This window comes from Petromyzon marinus, chromosome 39 (genome assembly GCF_048934315.1).
Source record: "Petromyzon marinus isolate PM22_M1 ecotype Great Lakes invasive population chromosome 39, UKy_Petmar_22M1.pri1.0, whole genome shotgun sequence".
Taxonomy (NCBI): Eukaryota; Metazoa; Chordata; class Hyperoartia; order Petromyzontiformes; family Petromyzontidae; genus Petromyzon; species Petromyzon marinus.
The window spans coordinates 8,332,093-8,347,060 of NC_133705.1; the positions used below are offsets into that span (position 1 = coordinate 8,332,093).

The 14,968-nt window shown below is 54.3% G+C and overlaps 1 protein-coding gene across 1 annotated transcript in view; it reads left to right on the forward strand.

Annotated features, from left to right (window-relative positions):
• The window catches only part of DHRS3 (dehydrogenase/reductase 3), a 29,641-nt gene extending 24,119 nt beyond the window's left edge, over positions 1-5,522 (forward strand). The window contains exon 6 of the mRNA XM_032968319.2: positions 656-5,522. Coding sequence (XP_032824210.1) covers positions 656-740 — 85 coding nt within the window. The 3' untranslated portion in view covers positions 741-5,522. The remainder of the gene's footprint in view (positions 1-655) is intronic.
• Positions 5,523-14,968: the final 9,446 nt, after the last annotated feature.

The following is a 14,968-nucleotide window of genomic DNA, read 5'->3' on the forward strand; positions in this document are numbered from 1 at the left end:
GGACATTTATAGCAGCCAAATTCTCAAAATGCATGTTTCTAAATGCGGTGGGAAATACCGGAGGACTCGAGAAAAATTAACACGACCATGGGGAGAGAGAGAGACATGCAAACTCCAAAAATACAGCAGCAGGTGTCAAGGTCGGGATCGAACCCACGACCTCTTGCACACCCGGCGAAGGAGATAACATTTCGCCACTGTGGCGCGGTGAGAGCGTTGTCATTGACCATTTGGTTTACTGTTCACGTACGGAGTGTAATTAGTTTGGGCGCCACGGTGGCGAGATGTTATTTCCCTCGGCCGGTATGCAGGAGGTCGACGGTTAGACCCCGACCCTGACGCCTGCTGTATATTTGGAGTGTGCATATCTCTCTTCCCGTGGTTATGTGGATTTTTCTCCGGGTCCTCCAGTTTTTTCACTCCACATTTAGAACCAACATACATTTCGAGTATTTGGCTGCTATATACATTTCCACGTGATGATAAGCCACTTAGCTGAGCTATCATTTGTGGCCAGGTCCCTTCCGAAAAAGACCTTCATAGCTCAGTGGGCCTTACGCTGGTAAAATAAAAAAAAGGTTTGAATAGTTTATAATATTAATCTCTGTGCCATGTGCCTCTCTGTCTCTCTGCCTCTCTCTCTCCACACCCGCAGCATCCTCCCGCAGCCGGCGCTCGACGAAATCTACAAGTTCACGGGCAGCTACACCTGCATGCAGACCTTCAAGGGCCGGGGCTAAAGTTCAACATCGCACTACCCCCCCTGTTCGTCCCAGGATCGGGCGGATCGAAAGGGTTCTGCAGCGACCTCCCCCCCCCATCCCCCCTGAGGGAGTCGTTAGAGGGCTCTTCTTCGGGGTGGGGTGGGGGGGGGGCCTGGGGGATGAAGTGGGAGGGGGGGCAGAGAGGGGGGGGGGGTGCTGGGCTGGCGGGGGTTGGAGAGTCGACGCTGGGGTGGCTGGGCGGCGTGGTGCAATGTGGTGGGGACGTACGTGCGTTGAACTTTCTTTCGCACCGCACGCGGCCAACCGTGCCGGTCGGAGGTGCGTTGCCGTCGTGACTGTTGCTGGCGCGGTTTGCGCGGGGTGTGGCGAGCCGGCTGCGGTGTGCTTGTGTGTCGTTGTGACTGGGGCTGGTGGGGCGGTTGTGGTTATTGGGGGTGGTGGCAGGGTGGGGTGTGATTGAATGTTGTTGTGATTTGCCGGTTTGGTGGTGGTGTGGTTGCAGTTGTTGGTTTTGTGATGGGCGCGAGTGGTGCGGTTGCTGTGTTGTTAGGGGCTGGGATTGTGTGGCTGTGGTTGTTGAGTGTGGTGGTGGTGGTGATGGTGTGGTTCAAGGCAGTGTGAGTGGTCAGCCACGGTGGCATGGGTTGTGGTTACTGATGTGTTTTGTTGATGGTTTGTGATTGTGTGTGTGTGGGTTGGTGTGTGTGTTGGTGTGCGCGTTAGTGGGGTGTGTGTATGTTGGTGGTAGTGTGTGTGTGTTAGTGTGTGTGTTGGTGTGTGTTGGTGTGTGTGTTAGTGTGTGTGTTAGCGTGTGTGTTAGTGTGGGACTTTGGGCTCGCCTTCCCATCATCGGAGGCAAGGAGTGGTGGTTGTGGTTACTTATGCCCCCACCGAAGACGAACATCCATGGAGGGATGCAGGCAAAGCCGATGAGTCAGATGCCTCCTGTCACAGGTGCTGGCTAAAGTGGCCCCTCGGGATAGAGTCATCTTGTTGGGTGACTTCAATGCCCGAGTTGGTCATGATGCTGGCACCTGGTTTGGAGTGATTGGAGGGCATGGGCCAAATCAGCTCAATAACAACGGTAGGAGGCTGGTAGATGTTTGTGCAGCCCATGGGCTTGTAATTACCAACACGCTATTCCGGCATCGGCGCATCCACACAACATCATGGATGCATGCCGTGTCCAAGCAAGAACATCTGCTGGACTACATAGTGACGGACCAGCGGATGCGACACCAGGACCTACCGATCTGCCCACTGACCATCGACTTGTCATCTGTAAGATGCGCCTGCTATTCTTCCACTCCGGTGGTGGGTGTACACCCAGGACCCCATTCCAACCTAAAGTGGCCTGGTCTCAGCTGATGAAAGTTGCAAGCGAGAATTTCCTCATCGCTTGCAGCTGGGGTTGGCATTATTCCCCACTCCTCCTGATGTCGAGGGTAAATGGACGAGGTTTAGTACTGTGACTCATGCAGCTGCAATGGCTGCTTTGGGTACGCAGTCCAGACCTCCCCAGAGACCCTTGCTGACAGAGGAGGTGTTCAGGATAGTTGAGAAAAGCAACAGGCCCACTCTTATCGGCTACAGCATCCCACGTCAGAGAATGAGGAGGCTTACCGCAGCCTTCGCTCCGAGGTTCGGAGAGCCGTGAGGCACTGCAAGGATGGGTGGTGATCGCGGGTTGCTGAGGAGATGGAGTCTGCCTTAGTGGCCCGCAATCACAAATCCCTATTTAACTCCATCAAAAAAGTAACCTGCAGCGCCACACCTATTATCATGAGGGGAAAAACGGTGATCCAATCTCTGACCCCCAGGAACAGGTTTGCAGATTTGCCGAGCATTTCTGAGGTCCTGAGGGAGGGGAAATCCCTCAGCCAGGAAAACATCGTGGCACAAAGTGGGGATGACCCTGCTGAGGCTGCGGTGCCTCAAATATTGGAAGAAATCACCCCTTGTGAGTGGCTGGCTGAGGTGCCATCTGTTGAGGAAGTACTGAAGGCGATCCGGAGTCTGAGACCAGGAAAGGCACCGGGCAGAGATGATCTCCCAAGTGAAATGCTGAGGGAGAGTGGCATTTGTGCACAGACTGCCCTATATGACATCATAACAACAGTCTGGACCACTGGATGGGTTCTGCAGGATTGGAAGGATGCCCTGGTGGTCCCCCTCTTGAAGAAGGGGGACTGCACAGACTGTAACAACTACAGGGGCATCTCACTCCTCAGTGTGCCGGGAAAGGTCCTGGCAAGGATTATTTAACATCGCCTTGCCAGGCACGCTGAGGAGAGGCTTGCGGAGCCCCAGTGTGGTTTCAGGAAAGGGCGGTCCTGCACAGATGCCATATTTTCTGTCCGTCTGCTACAGCAGAGGTGTAGGCAATTCCAACAAGACCTACATCTCTGCTTTATTGACCTGGTCAAGGCCTATGATACCATCAGTAGGCCTGGGCTCTGGGTTTTTCTTCGGGCTTTCGGAGTCCCTGACCCTCTGCTCACGATCATTAAAGACCTACATGATGGTGAGCGGGCGCGGGTAAAACTACGTGGCCGGGAGTCAGAGCCATTCCCTGTACACCTTGGGGTGCGACAGGGATGTCCTCTGGCTCCCACATTATTTAACATCTATTTTGACCACGTAGTTCGTGAAGCCTTCAATAGCTGTACTGGGGGAATTTCCATTTGGTACAGATATAATGGGAGGCTGATCGATGCCCGGGTGCGGTCAATGGATGGCTCCCTATTGCTCAACCACGTTATGTATGCCGATGATTTGGTAATAGCTGCTCATTCAGAGGAGGAGTTGGAGACACTGCTGCTGAGACTGGAGCGTGCCACTAAGAGGTGGGGCCTTACTATCAGCCCCACCAAAACTAAGCACCTGCCTGGGTATTTTGTACCATCGGACACTCCACCTCCACAACTCCCAATCGGTGATGGGGCAGTTGTGGAGAGTTTTCCATACCTGGGCAGTGTGCTTATGACCGGCTCCATTTTAACAGCAGAGGTCTCCGAATAAGTCGAGCGGCAATATATTTTAATCGGTTGCGTAATGCTGTGTGGAAGCTACCTGGTCTGTCGCTCCGCACTAAGCTCCAGGTCTTCTCGGCCACATTCCCTCCTTTCTCTACGCTTGCGAAACGTGGACCCCCCTAATGGATCATCTTCGCCGGTTAGAAACATTTAGGCTAGCCTGCCTACGATCCATCCTGGTTTTAACCAGGCTGGATTGTGTGAGGAGCTCACAAATCCTTGAAAGATCTGTACAAGGTCCCATCAGTGAGCTCCTCCGGCAGGCAAGGCTGCGTTGGCTGGGTCATGTAGCCCGCATGCCCAACCACCACATGCCTAAACAGCTTTTGTTCGGCCGGATCGAGGGGGCTAAACGGGCGCGGTAGGGGCTAGAGAGGAGATGGAGTGATGTGGTACAGGAGGACGTGGAGCTGAATGGACTTGCCGATGACTGGTACCAGCGGTGTCAAGATTGGCCTCTGTGGAGGAGGCTCATGAAGGACGCTACTGGGCAGTTGGAGGCAGTCGCCCTCCAACAACAACGGAGGGCGGAGGAGCGACGCTCACAACAACGAGCGGAGCACCGGGTGGCTAAAGCACAGCAGGTTGCCACAGTAGGGGGCACAGGTGGTGCATTAGCCAGTCATCTCAGTCAGTCGACCCGTGGCACTTTGGTCTGCCCCGTGACCTGCCAGCGGGCGTTCGACACTTCACGTGGCCTCAAGGTGCACATGGCCTGGCACAAGCGTCGTGGTGACGTCACCGTCACTTAGTGGCGAATGGCGGTTGTGTTAGTGTGTGTTAGTGTGTTAATCTGTGTTCGTAGGGTGTTTGACTATTCGTGCGAGGTACCCCTTCCCTACGGGATTGTGCGATGTTTAATTTTAAAGCAAAATGTAAATTTTATACGTCGACGAATGTCACCATTTCCCATCATTTTAGACCCGCCGTCGTCAGACTTTTATGTAAAAAGAGACACCATGGTACGTGTGCCGTGTGAACGCGATACGTGTACCGTGTGAACGTGATACTTGTACCGTGTAAACGCGATACGTGTGCCGTGTAAACGTGATACTTGTACCGTGTAAACGCGATACGCGTGCCGTGTGAACGCGATACTTGTACCGTGTGAACGCGATACGTGTGCCGTGTAAACGCGATACTTGTACCGTGTAAACTCGATACGCGTGCCGTGTAAACGTGATACGTGTGCCGTGTAAACGTGATACGCGCGCCGTGTAAACGCGATAGTGCGCCGTTTAAACGCGATACGTGTGCCGTGTAAACGTGATACTTGTGCCGTGTGAACGTGATACTTGTACCGTGTAAACTCGATACTTGTACCGTGTAAACGTGATACTTGTACCGTGTAAACGCGATACGCGTGCCGTGTAAACTCGATACGTGTGACGTGTAAACGCAATACTTGTACCGTGTGAACGCGATACGTGTGCCGTGTGAACGTGATACTTGTACCGTGTAAACTCGATACTTGTACCGTGTAAACGCAATACCTGTACCGTGTAAACGCGATACGCGCGCCGTGTAAACAAAACAAATAAATGGGAGTACACGGCGCCGTACATTTTTGCCCGTAACGTGCGGTGGATTTCAGACGCTAAATCCACCCCATGGGACTCCTGCTAATCCCTGCGTAAAGGTCACCCCCCCCCCCCCTTTCTCTTCGCTCGCGCGCCGATTTGAAGGGGGGCTACGCACTAAGCGGATTCATTATCCGAGATTCCGATTTAGTTGTTTCTGTTGTTAAATCCATTCCCGTGCACCTTTGTGTCAGCGTTTGTGGGACTTTGTGCGTTGCGCATGCGTATGCGTGTGTGTGTAGCAGTAGCGTGTGTGTGTGTGTGTAGCGGTAGTGTGTGTGTGTGGAGCGGTACTGTGTGTGTGTAGCAGTAGCGTGTGTGTGTGGCAGTAGTGTGTGTGTGTGGAGCGGTAGTGTGTGTGTAGCAGTAGCGTGTGTGGAGCGGTAGTGTGTGTGTGTGTAGCAGTAGCGTGTGTGTGTGTGTGGCGGTAGTGTGTGTGTGTGGAGCGGTAGTGTGTGTGTGTGGAGCGGTAGTGTGTGTGTAGCGGTAGTGTGTGTGTGTAGCAGTAGCGTGTGTGTGTAGCAGTAGCGTGTGTGTAGCGGTAGTGTGTGTGTGTGGAGCAGTAGTGTGTGTGTGTAGCAGTAGCGTGTGTGTGTGTGGAGCGGTAGTGTGTGTGTGTAGCAGTAGCGTGTGTGTGTGGCAGTAGTGTGTGTGTGTGGCAGTAGTGTGTGTGTGTGGAGCGGTAGTGTGTGTGTGGAGCGGTAGTGTGTGTGTGTAGCAGTAGCGTGTGTGTGTGGAGCGGTAGTGTGTGTGTGTAGCAGTAGCGTGTGTGTGTGTGGAGCGGTAGTGTGTGTGTAGCAGTAGCGTGTGTGTGTGGAGCGGTAGTGTGTGTGAGTGTAGCAGTAACGTGTGTGTGTGTGGAGCGGTAGTGTGTGTGAGTGTAGCAGTAACGTGTGTGTAGCAGTAGTGTGTGTGTGTGGAGCGGTAGTTCAGCGGTGAGATCGCTGGGCTCCGACACGCCCCGGGCGATCCGGGTTCGATTCCCGCTCACGGCCACCAACGTCGGTGACAATGATCTGAACCGGTCCTGGGCCTCCGCTAGGTCGACTCAGCCTCAAATAAGTACCTGGTGCGGTGTGTAAGCATCGCTACTGGGGCGACAAAGGCGGCCGTGCGTGGTGCTGACCACCCACCCCCTCGTGTGCCGTGCCGGCCTTCATAGGTGGTGCTGCTGCTCGCTAACAGTCCCTCCCCCTTAAGATACTGGACTCAAATATTAGCACGGTTGGTTGGCTCCGTACAGTGTAAAAAAAGAGGTTCAACAATACATCGTCGTCGTGGTGTGTCACCTGGCACTCACGGGGCCCCACGCGAGTGTTAAACGAGGCCCGAACGCGCCGGCGGTATTCCGAAGCCCAGACGAATGGAGCGCCCCTGCGCTGGGGAGTAGCGGTCACGGCAGCACGCGGGACGCTCGGTTCACTCTCCGAGCTCTCGGCGAGGGGTTCGACTCCGAGACGGGGACACGCGAACTCGCCGGTCGGTACCGCCTGGGGTGGTGGCATCTTCGCCGCCATCGCTTCAGTGATTCCACTCTCTCGGTGTGACCAATACCGTGAATTACGGTGGGATTTTACTCTGACCCTTGGGCTATCTGGGACTCCGAGCCTGTGGGTCGTTTCTGAATCTGTGGGTTTCTGAATCTGTGGGTTTCTAAGTCTGTGTGTCTCTGAATCTGTGGGTTTCTGAGTCTGTGGGTTTCTGAGTCTGTGGGTCTCGGAATATGTGGGTTTCTGAGTCTGTGGGTCTCTGAGTTTGTGGGTTTCTTAGTCTGCGGGTTTCTGAGTCTGTGGATTTCTGATTGTGGGTTTCTGAGTCTTGGCATCTCCGAGTCTGTGGGTCTCTGAATCTGTGGGTTTCTGAGTCTGTGGGTCTCTGAACCTGTGAGTTTCTGAGTCTTTGGCACACGTGAACTTAGATGCACGAGTTTATATACAATATCTATACGACGTAATGAAAAAAAACAATTATGAATGGGTGTATGCGAATTTGTGTGCATTCCGTCACGCGGTCTATTCGTCAATGCTGCAGCGCCACCTCGTGTCGCAAACGAGACTGCGGTGGTCGTAAAATAACAACAAAAATGGCCCAGGTGGACGTGTCGTTGAAGCACGGAGCTGTGATCAATCGCACGGTGAAGGACTCTCCCACATGGGAATCCAATGCCAGGAAGTGGTAGTGAGCCCCAAACAACAAACGCATTGGGGAAGTGAATTCTTTGGAGACATCGTATTTAATTCAGAAAGTCGGATTTAACATAAAATGTTTTTTTTACTTACTCAAAGGGTGGTCATTGCTTGCCCTCCAGCCTAGCCGATCGCTCGCAGCAGTAGCAGCAGCTGCAGCAGCAGCAGGCCTGAATCCGGGGGTTACGCTCGGCAAGGAGCGCCCCCCCCCCCTTTCCGCTTCTTTTACAACCACAGGACCATCTGGACCAGTATTCACTCGTGTTCAGAGGGGGGCCACTTTTGCTGATAAGAGATCTTCAGCGTGAGTGAGCTGCCACAACATTTGAAACCATTGGGGGGTTTGACAGCAGCACGACGACGACGATGATGACGATAGGGGTTGTTGGCCCTCGTCGTGTATTGTTGGAGGGCGATGGAGAACACTGCTCTGCGATATCGGCAGGGCCGTCCATAGCGGGGGGTCGCGGGGCCCCGAGGCAAAATTACACCGTGTCGGGGTGTGGCCACACCTTCAATCACCTCCGATTAGCACGGTTAGCTGCGCACGGTGCAAAATAAGTTCTACATCCACGTGTACATCCGCACCAAACCGGAAGTATTACATCTGACACAGCGATGCCTAAGCGCGCCCCGCCCCCAAAACACGGGGCCCGGGGCGCCCGCCTGCCTCCCCCCCGTCGTCACCACCCCGAGCAGGGCAACCAGGCCCAGCGCCAGGCGCCCGAGTCGGAGCGGCTGGCGAGCACGCGGCCCTGGGGCAGGCGCAGCGTGCGCACCGTGCCGTGGTGCCGCACCCACGTGCGGAACACCACCGGCTCGCCGCACGCACGGAGCGGCTCCGGGAGGTCGCGGTCACCGCCACCGCCGCCGCCACCGCCGCCGCCGCGGGCGCAAAGACCCGGAGCCGGGAACGTGGAGTCGCCCGGAGCGGGAGTCGGCGTGGGGCGTGGGCTCGCGGCGTCGTAGGCGCGCGGGGAGCGCCGCGGGTCCCGGTGTGGTGACGGCGGCGGCGTGGTGGTGGTTGTGGTGGTGGATGTTGGCACAGCCGAGCCCCAGATCCTGAACGTGGTGACGAGACCTGCGGGGGAAGTATGGCCATCCCTCGAGAATCGATATTCACCAACTCGCACTCTGGTCGCGCGCGCCACTTACCGCCATATTAGCACGTAGACCGTACAACATCCACGCACATTTACACTGTAACAACAATCGCACGCGCGTTTATCATAAACTCCACTGAATTTCACACCTACTTTATTATCATGTGAACGCAAGTGTGTGTGGGAGAGGGGGGGGGCACGTGTGTGGTGGAGGGGCACGTGTGTAGGGAGGGGTGGCACGTGTGTGGGGAGGGGTGGTACGTGTGTGGGGAGGGGTGGCACGTGTGTGGGGAGGGGTGGCACGTGTGTGGGGAGGGGTGGCACGTGTGTGGTGGAGGGGTGGCACGTGTGTGGTGGAGGGCCACGTGTGTAGGGAGGGGTGGCACGTGTGTGGGGAGTGGCACGTGTGTGGGGAGTAGCACGTGTGTGGGGAGTGGCACGTGTGTGGTGGAGAGGCACATGTGTGGGGAAGGGTGGCACGTGTGTGGGGAGTGGCACGGGTGTAGAGAGGGGTGGCACGTGTGTGGTGGAGGGGCACGTGTGTGGGGAGGGGTGGCACGTGTGTGGGGAGTGGCACGTGTGTGGGGAGTGGTGGCACGTGTGGTGGAGGGGCACGTGTGTGGGGAGGGGTGGCACGTGTGTGTGGAGGGGTGGCACGTGTGTGGGGAGTGGCACGTGTGTGGGGAGTGGTGGCACGTGTGGTGGAGGGGCACGTGTGTGGGGAGGGGTGGCACGTGTGTGTGGAGGGGTGGCACGTGTGTGGGGAGTGGCACGTGTGTGGGGAGTGGTGGCACGTGTGGTGGAGGGGCACGTGTGTGGGGAGGGGTGGCACGTGTGTGTGGAGGGGTGGCACGTGTGTTGGGAGTGGCACGTGTGTAGAGAAGGGTGGCACGTGTGTGGTGGAGGGGCACGTGTGTGGGGAGGGGTGGCACGTGTGTTGGGAGTGGCACGTGTGTAGAGAAGGGTGGCACGTGTGTGGTGGAGGGGCACGTGTGTGGGGAGGGGTGGCACGTGTGTGGGGAGTGGCACGTGTGGGGAGTGGTGGCACGTGTGGTGGAGGGGCACGTGTGTGGGGAGGGGTGGCACGTGTGTGTGGAGGGGTGGCACGTGTGTGGGGAGTGGCACGTGTGTGGGGAGTGGTGGCACGTGTGTGGTGGAGGGGTGGCACGTGTGTGGGGAGGGGTGGCACGTGTGTGTGGAGGGGTGGCACGTGTGTGTGGGGGGGGGGGGCTCTACTCTCTCACCTGGCGGGGGGAGGCTCTGTGCTGGCTCGCGCCTGACCAGGTAGACGCGGTGCGCGGTGCTCCGCTGGGCGACCTCGTGCTCAGACGACGGCTCCATGACGTCACAAAGGCGCTAAGATGGCGGCGCCTGTCAACCGTCGATCGACCGAGGCGCTCTCTCGCGTTGCGCCCTTCCTCTCTCTCTCCTCACACTGCGCAGGTGATCTCTGAACGTCACACCAGGCGTACATTAGCGCCGTACGTGAGAGTTCAACACCAGTAGTCATGATTCGTCGTTTATTTATGTAATTTGTCGTTCTTAGAGCGTCGTGTTGTGCATCAAATGTCGGGTTTTGTCTAAAGCGCACAATTATATTTGATTGGCTCTTGTCGCTGCGTGCCTGGAGCGGTTGGAGGTAAGAGTTGACTTACATTATCCACTACACGGCGATCCAACCCTAAATAAACTGCTTATGAATGAGTCGTACATTGTTTTGACAGCATTTACATGTCATCAATCGGGTGACTGGCTATACACGCAAGGGGGGACAGCAGGTTGGCCGATTTGCACAAAGTTCGCAGTTCGATTCCCTTTTAGCGCGTCGGCCTTCGCGACCAGCTCTTCTCCACGATTCTGGCTCTCGCCTGATGATGATGATGCTGGTGGTTGTTGTAAACACCGGCGAAACGTCACAGTACGCGAATTGTAAATGCTGTGGGTTTAGTCTCAAACGCACAAACCCGGTGTGCTGAACTCGTAACTAATGGTCATGTTTTATTTACGCGACAAAGCTTACTTCATTGGGCTGTGTCGGGTGGTGGCGAATTTGACGACGCATTTTATATTCACTACAAGGCCGTATATTGGGGGGGACACATCCCCCCCCCCCCCCATATTAAAATATGCTCAAAATGTCCCCCCCAATATATTGCTATAAAATAGATTCATGTTCATATGATTGTGGTTATTTTATTAATCCCTAATCTCTGCCATTACACACAATGAAACAAGATAAGGTAAAAAAAAACAAAGCAATGTAATACAATAATACACTATTAGACATTATTGTAAAAAAATACGTTAAAAGTCCATCCCATGTGTTAGTGAATTTTTTAAAATATTTTAGGCAGGAAATTCGTTTTCAAATTTAGACCCCCAGACCCCCTGCAAGATTTGGTCCCCCCCAATGTTGACTCCATGGCTTCGGCCTTGTTCTACTCCATCTAACCCAATGTCGGAGGGTCATTTCTGCCTGGGAGCCGGTGGCGCAGTGGGTAGTGCACTGCGCAACAAACCCACGGCAGCTGAGTTCGATTCCCGACCCACGGCGGCCGTCAGTGGCGAGTGATATCTCGCCAAACGATACCGGGGACTTCCACTCTCCAACCCACAAGCACCCCCCCCCCCCCCCTGCGCAGGCCAAGTACGGTCAAACAACTCCCATGGTTGACACGGTGTGGGGAGACCTTCATCCAGCAGTGGAGTGACAAGAGCACGGTTGGCTACGTATGGTGCGAAAGAAGTTCAACAGACTTGTGTGTACAAAGCCCTTACATTCATTGTGCGAGCACGCCACCTGCTGTGAGCGGTGTGAGTGACTACCAGTGTGTGTGTGTGTGACTACCAGTGTGTGTGTGTGACTACGAGTGTGTGTGTGACTACCCGTGTGTGTGACTACCAGTGTGTGTGTGACTACCAGTGTGTGTGTGTGTGACTACCAGTGTGTGTGACTACCAGTGTGTGTGTGTGTGACTACCAATGTGTGTGTGTGACTACCCGTGTGTGTGTGTGTGACTACCAGTGTGTGTGACTACCAGTGTGTGTGACTACCCGTGTGTGTGTGTGTGAGTGACTACCAATGTGTGTGTGTGACTACCCGTGTGTGTGTGTGTGACTACCAGTGTGTGTGACTACCAGTGTGTGTGTGTGTGACTACCCATGTGTGTGTGTGAGTGACTACCAGTGTGTGTGTGTGACTACCAGTGTGTGTGTGTGTGTGTGACTACCCGTGTGTGTGTGTGACTACCAGTGTGTGTGTGTGACTACCAGTGTGTGTGTGTGTGACTACCAGTGTGTGTGTGTGACTACCAGTGTGTATGTGTGACTACCAGTGTGTGTGTGTGACTACCAGTGTGTGTGTGTGTGACTACCAGTGTGTGTGTGTGTGACTACCCGTGTGTGTGTGTGACTACCAGTGTGTGTGTGTGTGACTACCAGTGTGTGTGTGTGACTACCAGTGTGTGTGTGTGACTACCAGTGTGTGTGTGTGTGACTACCAGTGTGTGTGTCACTACCAGTGTGTGTGTGTGACTACCCGTGCGTGAGTGACTACCAGTGTGTGTGTGTGACTACCAGTGTGTGTGTGTGACTACCCGTGTGTGTGTGACTACCAGTGTGTGTGTGTAAGTGACTACCAGTGTGTGTGTGTGTCTACCAGTGTGTGTGTGACTACCAGTGTGTGTGTCACTACCAGTGTGTGTGTGTGTGACTACCAGTGTGTGTGTGTGTGTGACTACCCGTGTGTGTGACTACCAGTGTGTGTGACTACCAGTGTGTGTGTGTAAGTGACTACCAGTGTGTGTCTACCAGTGTGTGTGTCACTACCAGTGTGTGTGTGTGTGACTACCAGTGTGTGTGTGTGTGACTACCCGTGTGTGTGTGACTAGCAGTGTGTGTGTGGCTACCAGTGTGTGTGTGTAAGTGACTACCAGTGTGTGTGTGTGTCTACCAGTGTGTGTGTGACTACCAGTGTGTGTGTAAGTGACTACCAGTGTGTGTGTGTGTGTGACTACCAGTGTGTGTGTGTGACTACCAGTGTGTGTGTGTGTGTGACTACCAGTGTGTGTGTGTGTGACTACCAGTGTGTGTGTGTGTGACTACTCGTGTGTGTGTGTGTGTGACTACCAGTGTGTGTGTGTGTGACTACCAGTGTGTGTGTGACTACCAGTGTGTGTGTGTGACTACCAGTGTGTGTGTGTGACTACCAGTGTGTGTGTGTGACTACCAGTGTGTGTGACTACCCGTGTGTGTGTGTGACTACCAGTGTGTGCGTGACTACCAGTGCGTGTGTGTGTGACTACCAGTGTGTGTGTGTGACTACCAGTGTGTGTGTGTGACTGCCCGTGTGTGTGTGACTACCAGTGTGTGTGACTACCAGTGTGTGTGTGACTACCAGTGTGTGTGTGTGTGACTACCAGTGTGTGTGTGACTACCAGTGTGTGTGTGTGACTACCAGTGTGTGTGTGTGACTACCAGTGTGTGTGACTACCAGTGTGTGCGTGACTACCAGTGTGTGTGTGTGTGACTACCAGTGTGTGTTTGACTACCAGTGTGTGTGTGTGACTACCAGTGTGTGTGTGTGACTACCAGTGTGTGTGTGTGTGTGACTACCCGTGTGTGTGTCACTACCAGTGTGTGTGTGTGACTACCCGTGCGTGACTACCAGTGTGTGTGTGTGACTACCAGTGTGTGTCTGTGTGTGTGACTACCCGTGTGTGTGTGACTACCAGTTTGTGTGTGTCTACCAGTGTGTGTGTGACTACCAGTGTGTGTGTGTAAGTGACTACCAGTGTGTGTGTGTGTCTACCAGTGTGTGTGTGACTACCAGTGTGTGTGTAAGTGACTACCAGTGTGTGTGTGACTACCAGTGTGTGTGTGTGACTACCAGTGTGTGTGTGTGTGACTACCAGTGTGTGTGCGTGACTACCAGTGTGTGTGTGTGTGACTACCCGTGTGTGTGTGACTACCAGTGTGTGTGTGTGTGACTACCAGTGTGTGTGTGTGACTACCCGTGTGTGTGTGACTACCAGTGTGTGTGTGTGTGTGACTACCCGTGTGTGTGTGTGACTACCCGTGTGTGTGTGACTACCAGTGTGTGTGTGTGTGTGACTACCCGTGTGTGTGTGTGACTACCAGTGTGTGTGTGACTACCAGTGTGTGCGTGACTACCAGTGTGTGTGTGTGTGACTACCAGTGTGTGTTTGACTACCAGTGTGTGTGTGTGACTACCAGTGTGTGTGTGTGACTACCAGTGTGTGTGTGTGTGTGACTACCCGTGTGTGTGTGTGACTACCCGTGTGTGTGTGACTACCAGTGTGTGTGTGTGTGACTACCAGTGTGTGTGTGACTAGCAGTGTGTGTGTGTGTGACTACCAGTGTGTGTGTGTGACTACCCGTGTGTGTGTGTGACTACCCGTGTGTGTGTGTGACTACCAGTGTGTGCGTGACTACCAGTGTGTGTGTGTGTGACTACCAGTGTGTGTTTGACTACCAGTGTGTGTGTGTGACTACCAGTGTGTGTGTGTGACTACCAGTGTGTGTGTGTGTGTGACTACCCGTGTGTGTGTGTGACTACCCGTGTGTGTGTGACTACCAGTGTGTGTGTGACTACCAGTGTGTGTGTGTGTGACTACCAGTGTGTGTGTGTGACTACCAGTGTGTGTGTGTGACTACCAGTGTGTGTGACTACCAGTGTGTGTGTGTGTCACTACCAGTGTGTGTGTGTGATTACCAGTGTGTGTGTGTGACTACCAGTGTGTGAGTGTGACTACCCGTGTGTGTGTGTGTGACTACCAGTGTGTGTGTGTGACTACCAGTGTGTGTGTCACTACCAGTGTGTGTGTGTGTGTGACTACCAGTGTGTGTGTGTGACTACCAGTGTGTGTGTCACTACCAGTGTGTGTGTGTGACTACCCGTGCGTGAGTGACTACCAGTGTGTGTGTGTGACTATCAGTGTGTGTGTGTGTGTGACTACCGTGTGTGTGTGTGTGACTACCGTGTGTGTGTGAGTGACTACCAGTGTGTGTGTGTGACTACCAGTGTGTGTGTGTGACTACCAGTGTGTGTGTGTGACTACCAGTGTGTGTGTGTGTGACTACCAGTGTGTGTGTGACTACCCGTGTGTGTGTGACTACCAGTGTGTGTGTGTGACTACCAGTGTGTGTGTGTGTGACTACCCGTGTGTGTGTGACTACCAGTGTGTGTGTGTGTGACTACCAGTGTGTGTGTGTGACTACCCGTGTGTGTGTGTGACTACCAGTGTGTGTGTGACTACCAGTGTGTGTGTAAGTGACTACCAGTGTATGTGTGTGTGTGACTACCAGTGTGTGTGTGAC